General features: G+C 35.3%; 2 protein-coding genes across 2 annotated transcripts in view; both read right to left on the bottom strand.

Moving 5' to 3' along the window:
- IPO7 (importin 7) overlaps positions 1-20,200 on the bottom strand; it is a 47,710-nt gene that overhangs the window by 20,262 nt on the left and 7,248 nt on the right. Inside the window, exons 2-8 of the mRNA XM_019728877.2 lie at positions 13,191-13,272; positions 9,790-9,943; positions 9,154-9,312; positions 5,459-5,615; positions 3,301-3,390; positions 918-1,012; positions 724-808 (exon numbers count right to left, since the gene is read on the bottom strand). Of these exons, the coding sequence (XP_019584436.1) occupies positions 724-808; positions 918-1,012; positions 3,301-3,390; positions 5,459-5,615; positions 9,154-9,312; positions 9,790-9,943; positions 13,191-13,272 (822 nt within the window). The remainder of the gene's footprint in view (positions 1-723; positions 809-917; positions 1,013-3,300; positions 3,391-5,458; positions 5,616-9,153; positions 9,313-9,789; positions 9,944-13,190; positions 13,273-20,200) is intronic.
- LOC141572232 (rho-related GTP-binding protein RhoG-like) lies at positions 17,725-18,475 on the bottom strand. The gene has a single exon (XM_074335974.1). It carries the CDS (start codon positions 18,361-18,363, stop codon positions 17,860-17,862), a length of 504 nt encoding a protein of 167 aa, XP_074192075.1. The 5' UTR covers positions 18,364-18,475; the 3' UTR covers positions 17,725-17,859.

Raw genomic sequence — 20,200 nt, 5'->3', positions numbered from 1 at the left:
CTTCACTCATTAAACAAGTCAACATTCTCTAAATGACCACTGCAGAATGTTACAAAATCATGCATGGATAAAGTGCAATATAGACCAATGGGTGTTATTGCAACAGACTATGAAATGTTCAGTTACTTTCAAACTCTACACTACAGTTAACCTTTAAGAAACTACCATTGTCAAATTTTGGTGTGACATTAAAGAATTTCCACAATTAAGTGAAAAGTCTATGAAAATATTCTTTCCTTTTCCAACTTCTCATACCTAAGACCAAACTGTCCACCATAACAAATTAAAACAGACTGAATAGAGGTAGACGAGTATACAGCTGCAAGACATTCAAGATATTAGTAAAAATGTTTAACAATGCCATTTCCTCTTACTAAAATTTTTTCATTTTGGAAAATAGCTATTTTTAACAAAAAACATGTATTCTACATTAATATGTAATGGGTTTATTATTTTTAAATGAATTAGTACTGTATTAGCATTTTAATTTCTAACACGGTAAATATCACTAGGTATAACCCTTATATATGCAAGCTCATTAGGGTTCTCAATAATTTAAGAATCCTAAGACCGCACCACAAATGTTTGAGAACTGTTACAGGATTCAAAATGTTCAAGATTGCTACATGTAATCTCTGGATGTTGAAGAAAGTAGAAATAAGCCAGACAGAAATTAACTTAATAATGCCATGTTTCTACTTAGAAAAATTATCTCAGACTTACTTGCTGGACACCAACAGCAAAGGCCTTTAGAAATACTTCAGCAAATTCATTATACTCCTTGGAAACATTGCCAGGACTTCCATATCTAAAAGAACATTAACATGCCCGTTGTTTCTTTATAATGCTTTATATCAGGACTTACAAAACTAAAAGCCTGAAAAAATAAACTTACATCATTATATCAAGGAGCTTACCTTTCAAAAAGCCTTGCTAAAATATGTAAAGCCCACTTCTTACATTTCCACCATGGTAACTCAGGTCTATCATCTTCTTCAACTTGAAGTGTTTCCTTATTTAAAGAGACATTTATTAATGATAGTAAGAGATGATACAATCTAAGAGAAACAGTATGGGGTAAGAACAGATTCACAAAAAAATGAATGCTCCACCAATGTTGGCCTTTCATAATAAAAACGTAGATTTGGAAAAGTACTAACCCTCATTTAAATATAAGTATTCCCACTGCTTCAACTACTTTACAAAGGAAATGCTTTTTAAAATTCTTATAAAAGCTTTAACCCAAACATTTTGGTCAAGACCCTAACAACATAAAATCAAGACCATGGCAAGTAGCTTAACCAAAACCAGTACAGTTCAAATCAAAAGGGAACAAGAAACTCCATTTCAGAAATCTAGTTTCAGAAATATTAGTATAAATACACAGATATATGTGTGAAAATATTCATTTACAAAACTATTTGTTATAGTGAAAAACTGTCAAGAACTTAACATTAATAACGAGATGTTTAGTTACAGAACATCCATAAAAGACTACTATACAACCATTAAAAGAATGGATTGGGTCATTATATATTGATCTAAGACATCCATGATACATTTTTAAGTTACGATGAGGAAGTGAGACTATGAAGCAAAAAAAATTCCTGTACATTGGCAGTGAAAGGAATGGGAAAACCACTTTGGAAATCAGTTTAGAAGTTCCTTACAAAGTTAAACATACACCTACTCCATGACCCAATTCCATTTTTGGTACTTACTCAAGAAAAATGAAAATATGTGATCACAAAAAGACTTGTGTAAGAACATTCATAGCAGCTTTATCTAATACTAAAATCCTGAAACCACCTAGACGTCCACCAAATTGTGAATGGATAAACTGTATTATATCCATACAATGGGATACTACTTGACAATAAAAAACAACCACAACACAACATGAATACATCTGATAAATATATTAAGCAAAAGAAGGTAGATACAAAAAATTACTCTTACATTAAGTGCTAGAACAGGCAAAACTGGTACTAGAAATGAGAATGGCAATAGTAGGGATGACTAGAACCAGCTATGAGTAAACATTCCAGGTGAAATATTTACATGGATGCATATGGTTGTCATAACTCATTGAACTATTTTCTTATAATATGTGCATGTTTATGATTATAAATTTTACCAAAAAAGGTACAGTATATATGAAAACTTTGAAAGTTATATTTTATATAGTTCTATTATGTGTGCACAAAAAAATATTCATCAAACTAGTTTCCTATGGAGTGGGAGAAATGTCCTATTTATTTCTTCTGCATTGCTTTTTGTGTGTGTGTTTTTTTAAATAAAAAATTCAGCAATAAACTACCAGACAGGTTAGTTTTACTTTACTTACGCCACTAATAAAATTAGGCTGGATAAATTACACAACCCTTCCATGTCCCTGTTTAAAATTAATTCAGCAGGACTGTTTCATTTTTTTGATCAAATAAGTAAGACATGTAAAAGCACTAAAAACATACCGGGTATTCAGGATTGTAAATTCCTCACCTCTCTAGAAAACTAGGTTATAAAGAAAAACTGCGGTTATTTAAAAAAATTGTGATTACATAACATAGTTGGATACTTTTGTATGTATTAAAACCCACTGAATTGGACACTTTGAAAGGGTAAATTTTATTGTATGTGAGTTGTATTTCTATAAAGTTATTTAAAAAAACAAAACTATGAAGTCTGATTAAACTTATAAGTTCTCCCCTGTTCATGGGTGTCTGACAAATTATTAGGCTAACAATCTAGCTATGAACTGTTTCTTTAAGACATAATTTATATATAACATGGTATTAGCTTAAGGTGCATAACACAATGATTTCATACATGTATGTATTGTGAAATGATTACCATGGTAAGTTTAGGAAGGTGGTCAAAAGGTTCAAAGTTCCAGTTATAAAATTTAATGTATAGCCCTGGTGACTACAGTTAATAATATTGTATTATATATTTGAAGATCGCTAAGAGAGTAACAAGTTCATGTCACAAGAAAAAAATCTGTAACTGTGAGGTGATAAATATTATGAGCTTTTAATTAAAAACTGAGACAAGAAACAGAAGAATTAGGATGAAATAATCATATGCATAAGTACTTAATAATATATGAAATAACCCTTCATAAATTTTTACTTAGTATATGCACATATGTAAACAAATGAACCGGTGTCTCTTTTGTAAAAATTTACACCACGAATTGCATGCTTTTATAAAGAATGTTACAGGAAACAGCAGTTAAAATTCTCAAAAGATAATTAAGTATTTATGTTTAGTAATATAAGAAAACACAAAGAGACTTACATTAGGTACATCTCTGTTCACAACAGTCTTTAAAATTTCTATCCATTCTGTCAGGTTCTGCTGGTTTATAAGTTCCAATGGCAGTGTATACTAAATTAAAAATCAAGAATCAATTTTTAAAATCCTTACAAAAGAAAATCCCATTTCCTTTTACAAAAACCTACAAAAAGTACTTTATTCAATCCACATTTCTCGTTTTTAGTACACAGGTAAATTTCTTATTTGGCTGATTTGGTTAGTTATCTACACTGCTGAATTGTGGCAACGACAGTGGGCATCCTGTCTTATTCTCAAATTACTGGGAATATATCTTATTTTCACCATAAGGTGATTATTCATTGTGGATTTCTAGTAAACATTTTTTATCAAGTTAAGGAAATTTCTATTTCAGTAGTTTTTTGTTTTTTTTTTAAATCAGGAATGGTTACTAAAATTTTAGCAAATACTTTATCTGGCGTCCTCAAAGATGGTTACAGGCCTCTCTTTCCATATAAGAGTTAATCACAGAAACGGATTTCTTACTGTTGATCCATTCTCGCAACAGTACTGGAACAAATACTCTCTTAATAGACTCATAAAATCAATATCCTATTTAGAATTTTAGGACATCTATTTTCACAAGTGAGAAGGGGCTGTATTTTTACACCAGGGTATGCTGTCTCAAAAAATTTGTCGCACAGGTAAGTATTCTGCCCTATGCCTTAAAACATATTATACAAAAAACTTATTTTTAATCTAAAAGTTGGGATCCTACAAGTTAGGGGGAAAAAAACAAAAACAGATGTATACATGCTGTCTATCCAAATCACTTTAAAAAGAATTACACAAGAAGGAGCCAATGGAATAGCAAAGTGCCCTTAGGTTAAGAGAGACATTACCATATTTTGCCATGTATAATGTGCACTTTTTTGGCCCAAATTTCTGAAGGGAAAAATAAGGATGTGCATTATACATGGGTAGTACTAATTCCGTATCTATACACATTTTTAATTCTGTTATTTATGCTTATGAGTTAAAAGTGTAACTCTAGTCACCTCAATAAACTTTAATTTAAAAATAAAACAAACTCTAGAAATCAATAACAATATCCATATACAAAATAATACCCTGGAATATGGTAATTGGTTTTGTTGAACTTCTGACAAACTTGCAACCACAAAGGGGCCTTACATGATGTGTAAATGTCATAAATTTGTTACTGGTACATAAAATTTCTTATACTTTGTATCTGCTCTTCTGTTTTGTAATTATTTGTTACATAAAATTTCTTGTACCATAATGTTAAAAAATGAATGCCCAAATTCCTTTATAATACAAAAAAACAAGTACCCTAAATGTAAACAAATAAAAATTTGAATTAAAAAGTTAAAACGAAAGATTTTTCCCCTGAAAATTTGGCCGCAAAAAATGTGGGTGTGTATACAGGAGCGCATTATACACGGCAAAACACAGTAGGTTGTCTTTAAAGATCTAGCAAGGACATGCAAAACCCAAACAAGCAATGGAGTCAGTTACAATCTCAGTGGAGGTAAAGTCTCAAGGTCTATTCAAATGGGGTTTAAAAAGTAAGTAAAGGCCTGAATTGAACCAAAGGTCCTGGTAGATAAGATGAATCCTTCTCTGGCTCTACACCACAAAAAGAACCAGAATTTTAATACTGATAAAAAAACTGTTTCATAAGTAATTACATTCCACTGAGAATATAGACACAATCATTTCCTTAGTGGATATCTTTTATCCCAGGAAGACGTAGAATATACAAGCATGACGTCCATTTTGTGTGACAGTCAAGCCCACAGTATTAGTATTCTTGTGTAAGCTTAGGAATAGATTTTGTATTTATTGGGACAATCTATGCATATTTGCCATATCAGAGTACTTGTTAGATATAAATTGTAACCAAGTAACTGATGTCAGACTTGTGAATTCTTAAGGTAAAAGGTGTAAAAATTTTTTTACTAATTTTGTAAATAGTGTTGGATTGCTTTAAGAGAACTTAAGAATGATCATTTATATTTTAAGATTTATTGGTTGTGTAATTGGGAAAGTATGCTTGATTAGACTTATAACTTTGACAATTTATATTTGACTAGCAAATCATCCACTGAATCTAGCCACACAGACTTTTTATATATAAAAATTGCTTTATAAAAGTTACCTGAACAAGAGCATAGAAGATCTTGAAAATTTGTTTCTGGATAAGAACAGATTGATCAGATTGATCAGAAAGAAGCTGAATAAAACGGTCCTTTAGCACTGGCAGGAAATGCTGCATTGCTGCTACCAATGGACTCCGTTCCTCGGGTTTCTTGTACCTTTGGGTAGGAATACAAACTAATTCTGTAAGAATTTATTTTTATTTCACAATTTATATATGAGATAAAAATTTAACTACTTGTTTCTTCACAAGATTATAAGTAAATAGAAGGAAAAAACCTACCATGTAACCAAAGAATAAGCAAAAACAACTTGAGAAAAACCTCAATAGAATATCTAAAATTTACTGAGCATTTATCATGAGGTCATAATCTTCAAGGCCCCATTAGTATCCTCACTTCAATAGCTGAGGAAACTGAGGCACAGAAGTTAAATATCTTTCCCATTATATACATCTAGGTATGAACTTCAGCAGCTGAGATCTAAGGATGCCCTCTTAACAACTTGACTATGCTGTATCTAATTCTGAATATTGGTACAACTGAGGAGCTACAATGATTTGGCTTTTAAACATTAGCAGCTGATAGATATGAAATCAATTATATTTTACTAACCTTATGTAATTTATATATCAAGAGTATTAAAGCAGAGTGGCATCTACAAAGCAGAAAATATTCTATTTCTAAAAGCATTATAAACCAGAAGTTCTATTACAACCCATGTGGCAACAAAACGGAACCTCAACAGGTTATTTATGATCTTTATCCCATTTGGAGTGAATCTTCACATATTTTTATAGTAGATATAATATGTTTGACTACTGAGTTGCTGGTACAGATTTCACTGGGAACTCACAGAACATAATTATATAAACCTTACTACCTTTCTAAAAGCCAAAAAACCCTGAATTCTGAACCACATTTTGCTCCAAGATCATGGGTAAAGAATTACTGAACTGAGACAATTTTGCATATAGATTCCTTAACATTTTAACTGTGTTGTTAAAAGGTCTGTTGGTTTATTTCAAAAGAGAAATTAAATAATTGAATTTATAGTTTAGAACCATGGGAAAGAAACTCCAGCTTCCATTATTTCTAGATTACATTATATAAACTGCTTTAAATTGGTTTTCCCTTACCAGAATCCAGTTTTATCTACTGGTAGACTTTTTGAAGACGGAAAATATATTTAAGAATTACATATCTGAGCACATTTTTACAAGGCAGAAAGTCTTAAAAGGCTGGATTCTTTTTTGCTATTGGGTGAAATGAGAACCAAAGTAAATTTCCAAGAATTAAAAAACACCAAGAGAAATGTTCACACTAATAATGACTAAGACTGTTAAGTAATTAACTGACAGGTTATTTTAAGTATTTTAATGTGCTGAGAAAGTATATCTAGCATACACTTTAAAAGGTAATCTGTACATTTCTTTTGAGTCAATAAAACAATTTGTAAAAGGAAGCCATTTGCACTCTCCAATCTGATTATACAAACGATAATAATTATAGACAATATTCCCTTTTAACAATAAAGGTTGAGAACTGTATTACGCACCTCTCTCCATTTATGCAACCCAGGTGATATCTCACATTGACAAGGTATTCCATGTTAGACATTCTTCTCTTCTACCTCCCTCTCTACATTGAGTGGTGAACTGGGAGCTGGGTGGTACTGGTTGCTAATCTAAGCTAATGGGTATGAACATAAATTTTTGTAGGAAACAAATTACTATTCCATAAGACCTGAAAATTCCTGAACCCATGAAAATGTGACACTAATAAAAGCCTGCCACCACAAGACTATATGGTGTGTCAATCTGATGAGCCATGTTGATAGGAAATCCTTAAATACCAGCCCATCGCTTTTCTATTTAAAAAAAAATCTTCAATGATTCATCTGTACCTAAAAGATCACATCCAAATTCCCCATGGCATTCAAAACCCTCTTTAACATGGTCTCAACTTTCAAGGCCAAAATTATCCCCAACCTCAACAGAAATTATCTATACCATTTAGCAGTCACCTCACTACCCACTAAAAACAGTGTCTAATTTCCACCGCTGTACCTTTCTTTCTTTGTTCATACTACTCCACATGGTGTGACAAGCCTTCCTCTTCAAATGCTCCTTCTGTGCTCCTTCAACTGACAAGTATTTCCTGAGGATCTATGCTCCTGAAGGCACAACTTCCAATTTCTCCATGAATTTTCTTAGAACTGCTTCAGTCCACACAGATCCCTTGTGAACACCTTGTGCTCCACAACCGAACACTGGCTGAAAATGAACTGGAATTCCAATATTGTAGCAGCCTCCTGTGTCTCCTATTAAAAAATTCCTGTCACACTCTCTCCTGCTAAGATTATAGGACAGGAGAGACCTGAACCTCCTCAATGACAATGACAACTTATTATTTATTCTCTCTCATTTTAGTCACTCACTTACCAGAACTACAACAACTGGCACTCTGACAGAGGTTGGAGCAACAGCTGGAACATTCCTTAGCAGGAAGATGGGTAGCTGGTGGGAACACAAGAAAACACCAGTACCAATGCTGTAAATGGAATGATTTCTCTCCTGCTCAGAACAAAAGCAGCAGTTCATCAGCTACTTTGAGTTGGGACCCAAAAGGGTATCGGAGGCTAACTACAAGCCCCAAAATTAGAGGGCTCACAATGGCATCTGTGTAGCTGTTAGCACTGGAAATAAAGCCACCATCATGGTGTAAGTGTTCCTCATGCCTTCCACATAATTTTCAAATATTAAAACTTTCATTTGCCTACCAATTTCATTACTTTCACCACACACTTAAGAGAAAATCCCTTCAAAATTTGGCTTACTACTTTCAGTGATACATATCTCAACTTCTAAGGTTAGATTTTTTTTTTTTGATCCCTAAACCTAGATCTAAAATGATCCCTTGGTCTAAAATAATCTTTCTTACTGATACCAATTACTTATATGAACTACAATTTGCTCAAACATGCAAACACTGAAACAGGTGACTGTAAATCCCTCAGAACACAATGATTAAAAATGGTCATATGAAATCCCAACATATTCTTCTTAAAGAATTAGAAGTAGGTTCTTGAAACTTATCAAGAACCCAAATTAAGATAAAAATTCACAGGAAGCCAGAATAAAGAGCTCTAATGTACTCTGATTCCCTTCACATTTAAAAAAAGCTTATCTTTAGGACTTTTACCAGAACATAATGAGGAACCCATATTGAGGACCTAGAGAGATAACTCCGTTTTTGAACAAGGAAACATAATGATTAAGAAAAAAGAACACAGTGCCCCGGTGGCTCAGGTGGTTGGAGCGCTGTACTCCTAACGCAGAGGTCACTGGTTCAATTCCCACATGGGCCAGTGAGCGGCGCCCTCCACAACTAGATCGAAGCTTGGGGGGGAGAGGGGGCGCGGCTGGATGGCTCTAAAGACTGAAAAGATGACTGAACTTGCGCCCTCCTGGAGAAACACACTGTTGCCCAATATTCCCGAATAAATCTTTAAAAAATAACAATAATAAAATAAGAATGCTATTTCAAAAAGAAAACTGTGAATTAAAATAAACATAATTCATTAATTTAAATATTTATACACCAAATGTATTTTAGATGTTCAAACAAATTAGCTTAAATTTTCCAAACTTTTCCCATTTCTGAAAACTCTATAAGAATTGAAAGAGACACTTACTCATAATTTTTCACAAGCTGATAAAGGCAAAGAAGAATCCCTAGCCAACAAGCACTGTTATCAGACTGAAGATAAAAGCCAATTTTGTCCACAATGGCAGTCCAACGGCTTGGATAATCATGTTTGATGATATGATGAATGCATGTAGTAAGCTGTACCCTGAAAGTCAACAATAAACAATAAGGAGGAAGAAATGCTACCTAGATAAAATTTTGCTAACTTATACAAAGAACACAGCTGTTTAGAAAAAGTGAGTCACTGAACAAAAACTGTTCCTACTATTTCAAATATCAAAAGATTATATTGACAGCATTCTATAGTTTTCTTTACCCCCCTTCATCTGATCACAGTGTGTTTCACAAGTTTTACATGAAATTTAAAACTTTTTGGTTTTATAAACATAAAATTCAATTGCAGAAGAAAAGAAAACAAAAAATTTCTCCTGTAACAGCATTTGTTAAGTTTCCTGCTACAAAATGACAGGTTTCTATGTTCTGAAAAGACCTCCCAATGTCCCTCCTGCACCAAAAAGCGCACAAATTATATACCTGAAACAATGGGTAAGTTTAAATATCTATATATTTATATATATATATATATATATATATATATATATATATACACACACACACATACCTGATGAGCTCAGGAGAGTGGATAATGGCCTCTACAATATTTTCTCGAATACAATGTCGATCTTCTTCTGGAATAGTATAAGGGGATATATCCCGCGGTGCTGTTTCCCGATCTGGCCAATACTGTGTTATCATATTTTTCAAATAGATAACACCTAAAATACATTTTGACAAAAAAAGAGAATTTACTATGAAAGCACTGTGAATATCACTTATAAACGTGTCCACACCTCAATTTATTTCTTTCAGATCAACCATCATTAGTAAAGCTATCCTTTTAAAAACAAAATAATGCACTCTGGTATTTTAAAGTTGATAATCAAACACAAATTTAATACTCAGCTACAGTAATCACCCACAAAGTTTTTATTAAACAGCCTAAGAGAACTTTGCAAATAAACACACCACAAATTAAACTGTTAAGACTTTTTATATCACATTTATTCATAACACTTTTTATCCTATTTTCTGTAGGAAAGCTATATAATAATAAATTAATTTTACCAACTGCAGCCTCTAAAGACACACACTGAAAGAGCTTCTACAATTAGTAACACTGCAATAGACTGAATATTTGCGCCCCCCCCCATCCCATATTGAAATCCTGACCCCCAACATGATGCTATTAAGGCCTCTGGTAGGTGATTAGGTCATGAGGGCTCTGATATCATGAATGGAATTAATGCTCTTATAAGAGAGACCCCAGAAAGCTTTCTCCCTTCCCACTAACTAAGGTTCTATGAACCAGAAAGTGGGTCCTCAGATACCAAATCTGCCAGTGCCTTGATCTTGGACCTCCCAGTCTCCAGAACTGTGAAAAATACATTTCTGCTGTTTATAAGCAATCCAGTCTACATTATAGCAGCCCAACTGACTAAGTTACACACAAAGATGATTTCTACCGCACAAAAATTACATATATATAAATTCTTTAAGTCTACGAATCTAAGCATTTTAACCATACGCCACAATCATACTTCATGCTATTTAAGAGAAAATTTGCTGTGTTCAAAAATTACAGATTACTACTTTCTGTCAACTATCATACTGCTATCTTGTACACTGCTGGTTAACTCAAACTGAACTAAATTACTAACAATATTTTTTATCCAGTCTTCTCCCAACAAATGAGGGAAGGAAGGTGGGGACAAACAGGAAGAGGGAACCCTCCATCACAAATGCACAGGATGTATAGGAAAGGGAAATTATTCAAAGTTAATTAATTCCTATATTCTACAAAACACTGGCTCTTCTCTGATTAGTTTAACTCTTACCTGGAGTTCTGTACCTATTTAAATAAAAATAACTGATACAACTCTTATGATTTTATATTCTACTTTGCTTTATCTTGGGAATTAAAATACCCATCTCATAGTATTTAAAAAAAAAAAGACTACACATCAAAATACCCTTCAACAAGTTTTAAGATAAATTACATCTACAGTAAACAACACTTGACCCCGTATATGGGACGGATATGCTTCAGATTAATACTACTTCTAGAATTTTGATTCTTTACAGCTCCAAAACAGAACAAAGATCAAAATGAAGACCTGATGTAGCCTCTGAGTATTTCCTTCTATTGTAATGCACAAAGGAGTTAGGTATACATATTTATTTGTGTGATTTGAACAAACAAAGCTGTTAAAGCAATTTATAAATCTGTAAATAGATCATTTCAGTCAGTTGTATTCATTAAGAACAATGACTTTGGATTCTTGGGATTCTGATATCCTTTTATTAACAGAGAGAAAGCCTGTTTAAGGATATAACCACCTGCATTTAATGAAAATAATCTCTACAGAGTATCATTCAATTATTACAAGGATGTAATTTTTAAAGTAATGATCATAATTTAAAAATTTTTGACCACTTTCATAGTTTGGTTGCTTCTCATTCTGTACATACTAATAAACAACTTTCTAGTACTATTTAATTTTGCTCTATGGATACCATGGACTGCCACAAAGACGAACAAGTGGATCCTAGAACAAATTAAAGTATGAAACAACGCTGGAGACAAAAATTACAAAACTGAAGGGCACACCATGAGAAGGCAGGGGTTTTTTGGAAAAGACAATAATGCTGGGGAAAATAGAAGGCATCAAAAAAGGAGGAAGACAAAATATGAGATAGGTTGACTCCATAAAAGCAGCGATAGACACTATTCTCCAGGAGCTGAGCAGGGCTGTGGAGGACAGGATATTGCGAACATCACTCATGCACAGGGTATCCAGAAACCAGAGCCACGTAACACACACAATACACATAATCAAGTCTCTAAAATGTGTTAAGATCCCTCCTAAATGCCAAACACTTTCAACATCTTAGTAAAAATATATTTGAGATTTACAGGCAAAGATTCTTATCGAAAATATAACCAAATGGGAAAATAGCAACTTCATTAGTTAAAAAAAAACCATGACAGTTAAAACAATCAAAGCAACCATTATCTATTTAATTAGAAATTTTAAAAAAGATTTACTGCTGACCAGGGTCCAGTGAAATTACTATATTTTATAGGCATGAAAAATGTTCCATTTTTGTGCAACTTAAATACCAACTTTTAAAAATATAATAAGCAATTACATTACATTCATTCACTTAATTTACTGAGTACCTTCAGTGTGTCCGGCAGTCTTTTAGGCACTGGGAATGTAATTGTTAATGAAACGTATCTGAAATTAAATTCTAACAACTGAGAAATAGTTCACTGCACGTGGTATATTATGGTAAAACATAAATTTTAAGGCTAACACTATGTAAAAAAAGGGCAAATGTTTACTATACACTAAATGAAGCACAGAAAGAAATAACACCAGAATATAACTGATTTTTCCAGAAGGATAAAATTATTGGTACTTTATATATTTCCTATAAAATTAATACATCTGCAAATTAGTAAGACGTAAAGATGTGAATTCCATTATTCCAACAGATAATACCAGAAATAATGTGCCACATTTTCCCAGACTTTGATACTAAAGGAATTGCTCACTATCTTGCTTAAACCTGAACTAAGAAATAGTACTTTTCAAATTGTTGAAATATACAGTAAAAGCAAGTATCTGTAAGGAACAATTGCAGAGCATAAAGTATCTTTATACTTGTTATCTTAGAATCATCCATCAGGGACAGAAACAAGGAATACACAGAATCTTTTAATGAACCCATCAATTTCTCTTTCCCGCTTCTCTTTTAATTCATGGAAATATCACATTCCTTTGAACTCTGCCACCAATTAACAAGGCACTTGCTGTTTGTAGTAAACACGTAAGAGCAAACTGATTTTCAGGGAAGAAAATCATTGAAGGGCCATCCCAAGATGTCTCTGCTATTCAACTATGAACCGCTTAAACAATATATTTACATACACCCAAGAAAATAATTCAGGAAACTTGCCTGCTTGTCTCACAGGTAAATCCAGTTGTTCTGACATAGTAATCTGAAGCAGGGTTGAAACAAAATTCAGAGACTTGTGTGCCTATAATCAAAAACATACATTTTAAATTTCGGCAAACAATTATTCTCAAGTACTCTATTCCACTGCTTGGCTGGCACAAAAGGCTCTCCATAAATTAGTCCTGGCCTTATTTCCCATCACTCACCTACATAAAAAAATGAACTAAAAGAATTTAACATCCTAACTCCTAAAACATTTTGGATGTTTGCATTTGCCTGCATTCCATTGCACCTCTCAATTAGCATTCTTAACCTACACTGGTGGCAGCAGCAAAAACAATATCCTTTGATACCTATTTTCCCCAATTCAGTAATAATTTCTCCATAGAGATAGTCTATTAAGTGGCTAGAAACAAAACTAAATCAGTAAAAATTAACAGCCTGGGATGGTGGTAGTTTCCACATTGCTATTAATGTTTTATTTCTTAAGATGGCTGTGTTATATAAGTGTTTAATTTGTGAAAATTAATCATCTGTAACATTTTGATCACTTTTCTGTATGCGTGTTATATTTCAATAGAGAATTTAAAAATCAGTAACTGAACATTCAATAAAAGCAGGATACAAACTAATAAATACGTTTATATGCATATGCAAAGCAACCCCTACAGGAAAAATATGAAATATACTGAAAATGCAAATATAGTAGTTATCTCTGGGGTGGTAGGATTATGGAGGAGCTATTCTTTATACATTGTTTTCCAAATTTTATACTATGAACCTGGGTCACTTTCATTGACAGTACAAAAAAGTTACTTAATGATTCCTAAATTTGTCATATTTGCTTCTATTTTTTTTTTTTAAGAATGTTTTTCTAGGGGCTGGCCCTGTGGCTCAGGCGGTTGGAGCTCCGTGCTCCTAACTCCGAGGGCTGCTGGTTCGGTTCCCGCATGGGCCAGTGGGCTCTCAACCGCAAGGTTGCTGGTTCGGTTCCTGGAGTCCCACAGGGGATGGTGGGCTGTGTGCCCCCTGCAACTAGCAATGACAACTGGACTTGAGGCTGAACGGCACCCTCCACAGCTAAAATTAAAAAAGGACGGCGGCTTGACTTGGAGGGGAGTCCTGGACGTGCACACTGTTTCCCAATAAAGTCCTGATCCCCTTCCCCAATAAAATCTTTAAAAAAAAAAAAAAAAGAATGTTTTTCTAGGACCCATCAGCTCCAAGTCAAGTAGTTTCAATCTAGTTGTGGAGGGCGCAGCTCACTCACTGGCCCATGTGGGGATCGAACCGGCAACCTTGTTGTTAAGAGCACTGCGCTCTAACCAACTGAGCCATCCGGCTGCCCTCAACTTCAGATTTTTTTTTTAAAGAACTCAATATTCAAGTTAAATCGTTTCTTGTATGGTTTGTTTCATCCCCTCTTTGATTTAACCACCAGCTATGTCATCTTCTCCTTCCACCCCATATTTTATTATTTTTCTGTACATAATGACATGAACAACAGTGATTTTTATTTTAGTTTCCTCTTGACATACTTTCCCCCCTCCCCAAACATTTTTCGAAACAGAAAATACTCCCTTTGGATATAAAAAAGGTCTTCCACATTAAAACCTAGAACGACACTTTATTCAGTCACTCCAAAAATGATTTATGTAGGTGTTCTTGGCGCAAGACACTACGCTGAGAACTGAGAATACAGGATTGAACAAGACAAATGAAGCTTCACGACCTCGTGGGAAGAGTTTAGTAAAGGAAAACAAGATAAACAGGTAATTGCGATAAAGTATAACAAAGAAGTAGAGAACACAAAAGAATCAAAAGGCGAATCTCCTAACTCGGAGAAGTAATACTTAAAGACCTGAACAGGAGTAGTCAGGTGGGTGAAGGGGAGTTATTTGCCCCTTTCAGTACTCTAAATAGATCTGAACACAGTTAACCACTATCAGTTTCTTGAAACACCCTTCCATTTATGCAATTCATACACTACTTTTTCTGGTCCGTTCTCAGGCTCCTTTGCTGTTTTTTTCATCCTATTTAATCTGCAAATGCTAGAACCTGGTACCAGGATTCAGAGGCTGTCTTTTCCACTCCACAGCTGATTTCATCCAACCCATCTTTAAATACTATCCATGTCAAATATGTTATTTCTAGTCCAGATCACTTTAACAGACCTACTTAACATCCCTAACGTCATTATCTCCCAAGCTTCTCAGATTTACTATGTTCAAAGCCTCTTTTCCACTAAAAACTGTGACTATCTCCTTGCACCACCTCTTACAACCAACCTTTCTCCTTTCTCCTCACTATCCTCAATTATTCACATCTGAAACCTGTCTGAATGTCATCTTTAATACTTTTCTCTTCATCTCAACTCATCAGGCCCTGTCAATTCTATACCCAAAATGCTTATATAATTAACATACGCACTTTCTGCAACCCCTTAACATCACCCTGGTCCCAGTGACTGTCATTTCTCTAATGTTTGCCCCCAGCCATTCTCTCTATTTAACAGCAAATGAGCTTTAAAATTGTATAAACCAATCCCCTGCAAACAAACCTTCCGACAACTTAGTACTCTATTTCCCAAAGCGTACCAGGTTGTGTATTATCTTGCCCAGCCTATTTCTTCGGCCTCATTTAAAGACACTTTCTCAACCCTTACTGCCCCACTGTACCAACCTTCTTCAGGTTCTTTCAACAACAAACGTTATTACCCCATTACAGAGGCTTTGAAAATGCTGCAACTTTCTACCTACCAAATCAAGACTCTTCTCTCCAATGCTTCACCAGAGTTGTTTCATTCTTTGGGTTTCAGCTTAAACATTACCTTAGAAAAGCCTTTCCTGACTGACCATTCAAACTAAAGTAGCGCTTCCTGTTAATCTCATAATCTCCAGGGTTTTTTTTGCACCATAACACTTATTACATATTTGTAATTATTATATTTATAGACTGGCTTTATGTCTTCCTCTCCTGTTAGGCTTTAAGCTCCGTTGAGAGTAAGGATTATATTGTTTGTGAATCCAATTCCTCCTATGATGCTTGGCATTTAAGATATTCAACAATTTTATTAAATGAATTACTGAACGAATCAAAAAAAAAAAAAAAAAAAATGCCTCGGAAGCAGCTGTGAATACCCAGGAGCAGTATACAGTAAAAAGGGTATTTACATTTAAGGGGTAGACAGATGACTCCACAAAGGACACTATTACCGTGATTCCCCGAAAATAAGACATAGTCGGACAATCAGCTCTAATGCGGCATTTGGATCAAAAATTAATATAGGACAGGGTCTTATATTATGTAACAGTAAAATATATTATTACTACAATATATTATAGTAAAATAAGACCAAGTCTTGTATTAATTTTTGCTCCAAAAGACACATTAGAGCTGATTGTCCAGCTAGGTCTTATTTTAGAGGAAACGTGGTATCAATACTACTATGGTACTTTTTAAGTCATTTATATTACAGAATATCTTATCTCCTGCATCAAATTATGAACTCCTGGAATAGACTGCTGGAATCAGATAGTCCTGGTTATAAATATAGGTGATGCCACTTCTTACATTTTTAACTCTTGAGCAAGCTGATTCAGCAAATCTAAGTCTCAATTACAAAATTAGTATAATATATTTCACAGGATGGCTGTAAGGAATGAAACATAGAAAACATTTTAGCAAATATCAAGACAACAAATGTTGTTGTTTATATACCCATACAGAGCAGAATTTCATTTTTTCCCGAGTATATACTAAAGCCAGTAGAGCATAAAAATATTGCCAAATTCATCTTTAGTTCCTTAAGAACCCATAAAATACAGCCCAGCTGGTTTTGTATATATAAAACACTCTCGAGGTCCCAATAAAGCATGTTTTCCTTCTGAGTTGAAAAAGACCACTTTCTACTACTGGAACCCCAAATCAGTTATTGGTTTATATTTAGGAGTCATGTTAAAACAACAAAAAGCACCAGTTTTTGTTGGCTGGACACAATACATTTAAGTTAAAAGTGAGCATATACCACTCACTGTAACTTCCACCTTCCTACCGCACAATAGGTATTCCAAAAATGTTACATTAACAAAGGACTTTCAGCAATTTCTAACTTCTTAAGGTTTAAATATAAAAAACAAAACTGCTAGAGTACTTGAAGGAAACGAAGCTATCTATTTTTATCATCTTGGTGGGGAAAACGAACCATGACACCAAAAGCTGAAAGTAATAAAACAGTCCCCCCAACACACCCACCCACTGGACACAGGAGATTTTTACCAGTACTGATGGGGGTAGGAGCCTGTCAGCGATGCATAAGGCCTGGGCACATGGGGGCAAGTTAGGGCACATTCATCGTCTCAGGATTCTGTGGCTTCTCTGGGACAGGGAAAGAACATCGCGAGGGGGGAGCAATATGAAGAGCAGCAAGGGAGAGGTTAGGGACAGCTGAGAGTCCCTAACCTGAGGGAAGGAAGGCAGCAAAATCGGTGTAGAAAGATGGATCAACTGGTCAGTAGGGGAAAATGGGGAGGGGGCACTGGGTTGGCTTCTTGGGGAGGGATCCAATCTTGGCCTGGGTGAGCTCTCACGAATACCTGGTATTCCCAAGCAGAATGGGGCAGGGCCCACAGCCCTTTTCCCTGTGGGCCTCCTTAAGGAGAAACAGGCATCAGGGAGCCCCCTGGCAAGGGGTACCAGAATTAGTCCTTAAGGCACAGCTGGGGGCAGACAAGGCGCCAAGGCACAATTGGTGGGGGGGCAGGGGCAGCCTCCAAGCTGAGTGCCAGGGTAACAAGAGGATGCAGGACCGCCCACGCTTGACCGGCGTGGGGTTGAGCACAGCCCGGACAGCCTCAGTGAACACTTCCTTGACGCCGTCCTGCTGCAGGGCCGAGCACTCGAGGTAGCGCACAGCGTGGATCTGCTTGGCCAGCGCCTGGCCCTGCTGCGGCGTGATGGGCGCCTGGCCCTGCTCCTTGAGGCACCGCAGGGTGTCAGGCTGGGCTCTCAGGTCCTTCTTGGTGCCCACCAGGAGGATGGGCACATCGGGGCAGTGGTGGCACACCTCTGGGTGCCACTTGTGCCGCACATTCTCATAGGAGGGCGGACTGGAGCCCTCCCTACTGCAGGAGAGCTGGGGGGTGGCGGGAGGCTTGAGAAAGAAGTCATCCATAAAACAGTGTTAGTATCAAGTAGACAAAAAGTAAAAACAATGTTTTAAAAAAGGGGAAATATCTGCAACACCTGAGGAAGAGTTGATCACTCCACAAAAATTAGCAAATGTATCCAAAAGAATGAGTGCAAGTGACAAGACAGTCCTACCTCAAAACAATATATGCAATACACCAAAGCGCTGGTGAGGAGGTAAAAAAAAGTGAACTCATACAATGCTGGAAGATGTATAAATTGGTACAACCATACTGGAAAACGGGCAATTTCTAACATGCAACTACTTTACAACCTAGCAATTTCACCCTTATATATTCAAGAGAAATAAGTGCTTATGCCCACAATATCTGTTCTATGACAAGTGAATGTATAAACAAACAGTGGTACAATTCATACAATGAAATACTATACAGTAACTTAAAAAAAAACAAAACAACCTACAGAATCAAGCAATACAGATCTCAAAACCATGCTAAGAAGCCAGACTAACTGGGTACATACCAGGTGATTCCGTGTGCATGAAGTTGGAGGACAGACAAATCTAATCTATAGTTAACAGAAGTCAGAATAATGGTAACTTGGAGGAGGAAAGGTATTGATCAGGAAGAGTCTCAAGGGAAACTTGTAGGCCAGTGCAAATGTTATACAGACGGTGCCAAAAAAATGCATACACATTTTAAGAAAGGAAAACTGTATTAAAATTGTAATCATACACACACACACACACACACACATATATATATATACACACACACACCGATAACATTGTAATATTCAATATGTATATACCGATAATAAAAGATGAATACAAGTCACATTTGACTTCTGCAATTACAACAGGTGCTCAAAGTGGTTACCATCAGCGTCCAGACACTTCTGATTACGCCCAACTACTGCTTGAGCAACGTTGACCAGAGTCCACTTGTATACAGTTTTTTGGCACCCCCGGTACATATCTTCATCTAGATGGTGGTACCTAGGTAAAAGCTAACTGAGCTGTACATATTTTTGCGACTTGTATTATATGTAAGTTATCCCTCAATTGAAAAAATTACAAGACTACTTTTGCCTGAACATTCCACAGCAGCATTATTCATAACAGCTCAAAAATGGAAACAACCCACGTGTTCATCAACTGATGAGCTGGAAAAGCAAAATGTGGCATATCTATCTGGGATGCCAAAAAAATGTAAACATATTGTAAGAAATGTTATCTAGGTACCCTGTTTCTCCGAAAATAAGATGTAGCTGGACAATCAGCTCTAATGCATCTTTTGGAGCAAAAATTAACATAAGACCGGGTCTTATACTATGTAAGACCCGGTCTTATATTACAGTATAGCAAGGCTCATAATACCAGCATGGGCCAGGGAGCTGTGTCCTACACAACTAGAGTGAGAAACAACGGCTTGAAAGGGCGGGGGGGTGTTATGATAATTTAAAAAATAAGTATAAATATCACTAGCATCAATCTTTATCACAAATACCCTTTAAAATTTGAGTAATTATGGTATTCTCAATAGTTTGGCAAACATTGACAGAGGCCTTAAAAGATGCTACAATAAATGTTTTATATGAGTCAAAGTATAAATGTAACTTCTGATTGCTGACACTATAATTACTCGTATATCCCTGTTCAAGCTTCTGGCTTGTAGCAGAGAACCAGAATTAAAGCAACTAATGGGCCATTATACATCATTTCGTAGAGCTAAAACTACCAATACTCAAGTTTGAAAGCTGCCAACAATAACATAAAAACCTTTTTAGACAACTTCTTACACCTTCTCATTATCTGTCAACAACCCAGATAATTTGACATTCACCCTTAATCCATCTCATGA

This window comes from Rhinolophus sinicus, linkage group LG06 (assembly GCF_036562045.2).
Source record: "Rhinolophus sinicus isolate RSC01 linkage group LG06, ASM3656204v1, whole genome shotgun sequence".
Lineage (NCBI taxonomy): Eukaryota > Metazoa > Chordata > Mammalia > Chiroptera > Rhinolophidae > Rhinolophus > Rhinolophus sinicus.
Note: the sequence above shows the minus strand (reverse complement) of the source record. Positions and strands in the feature narration are given on the sequence as shown.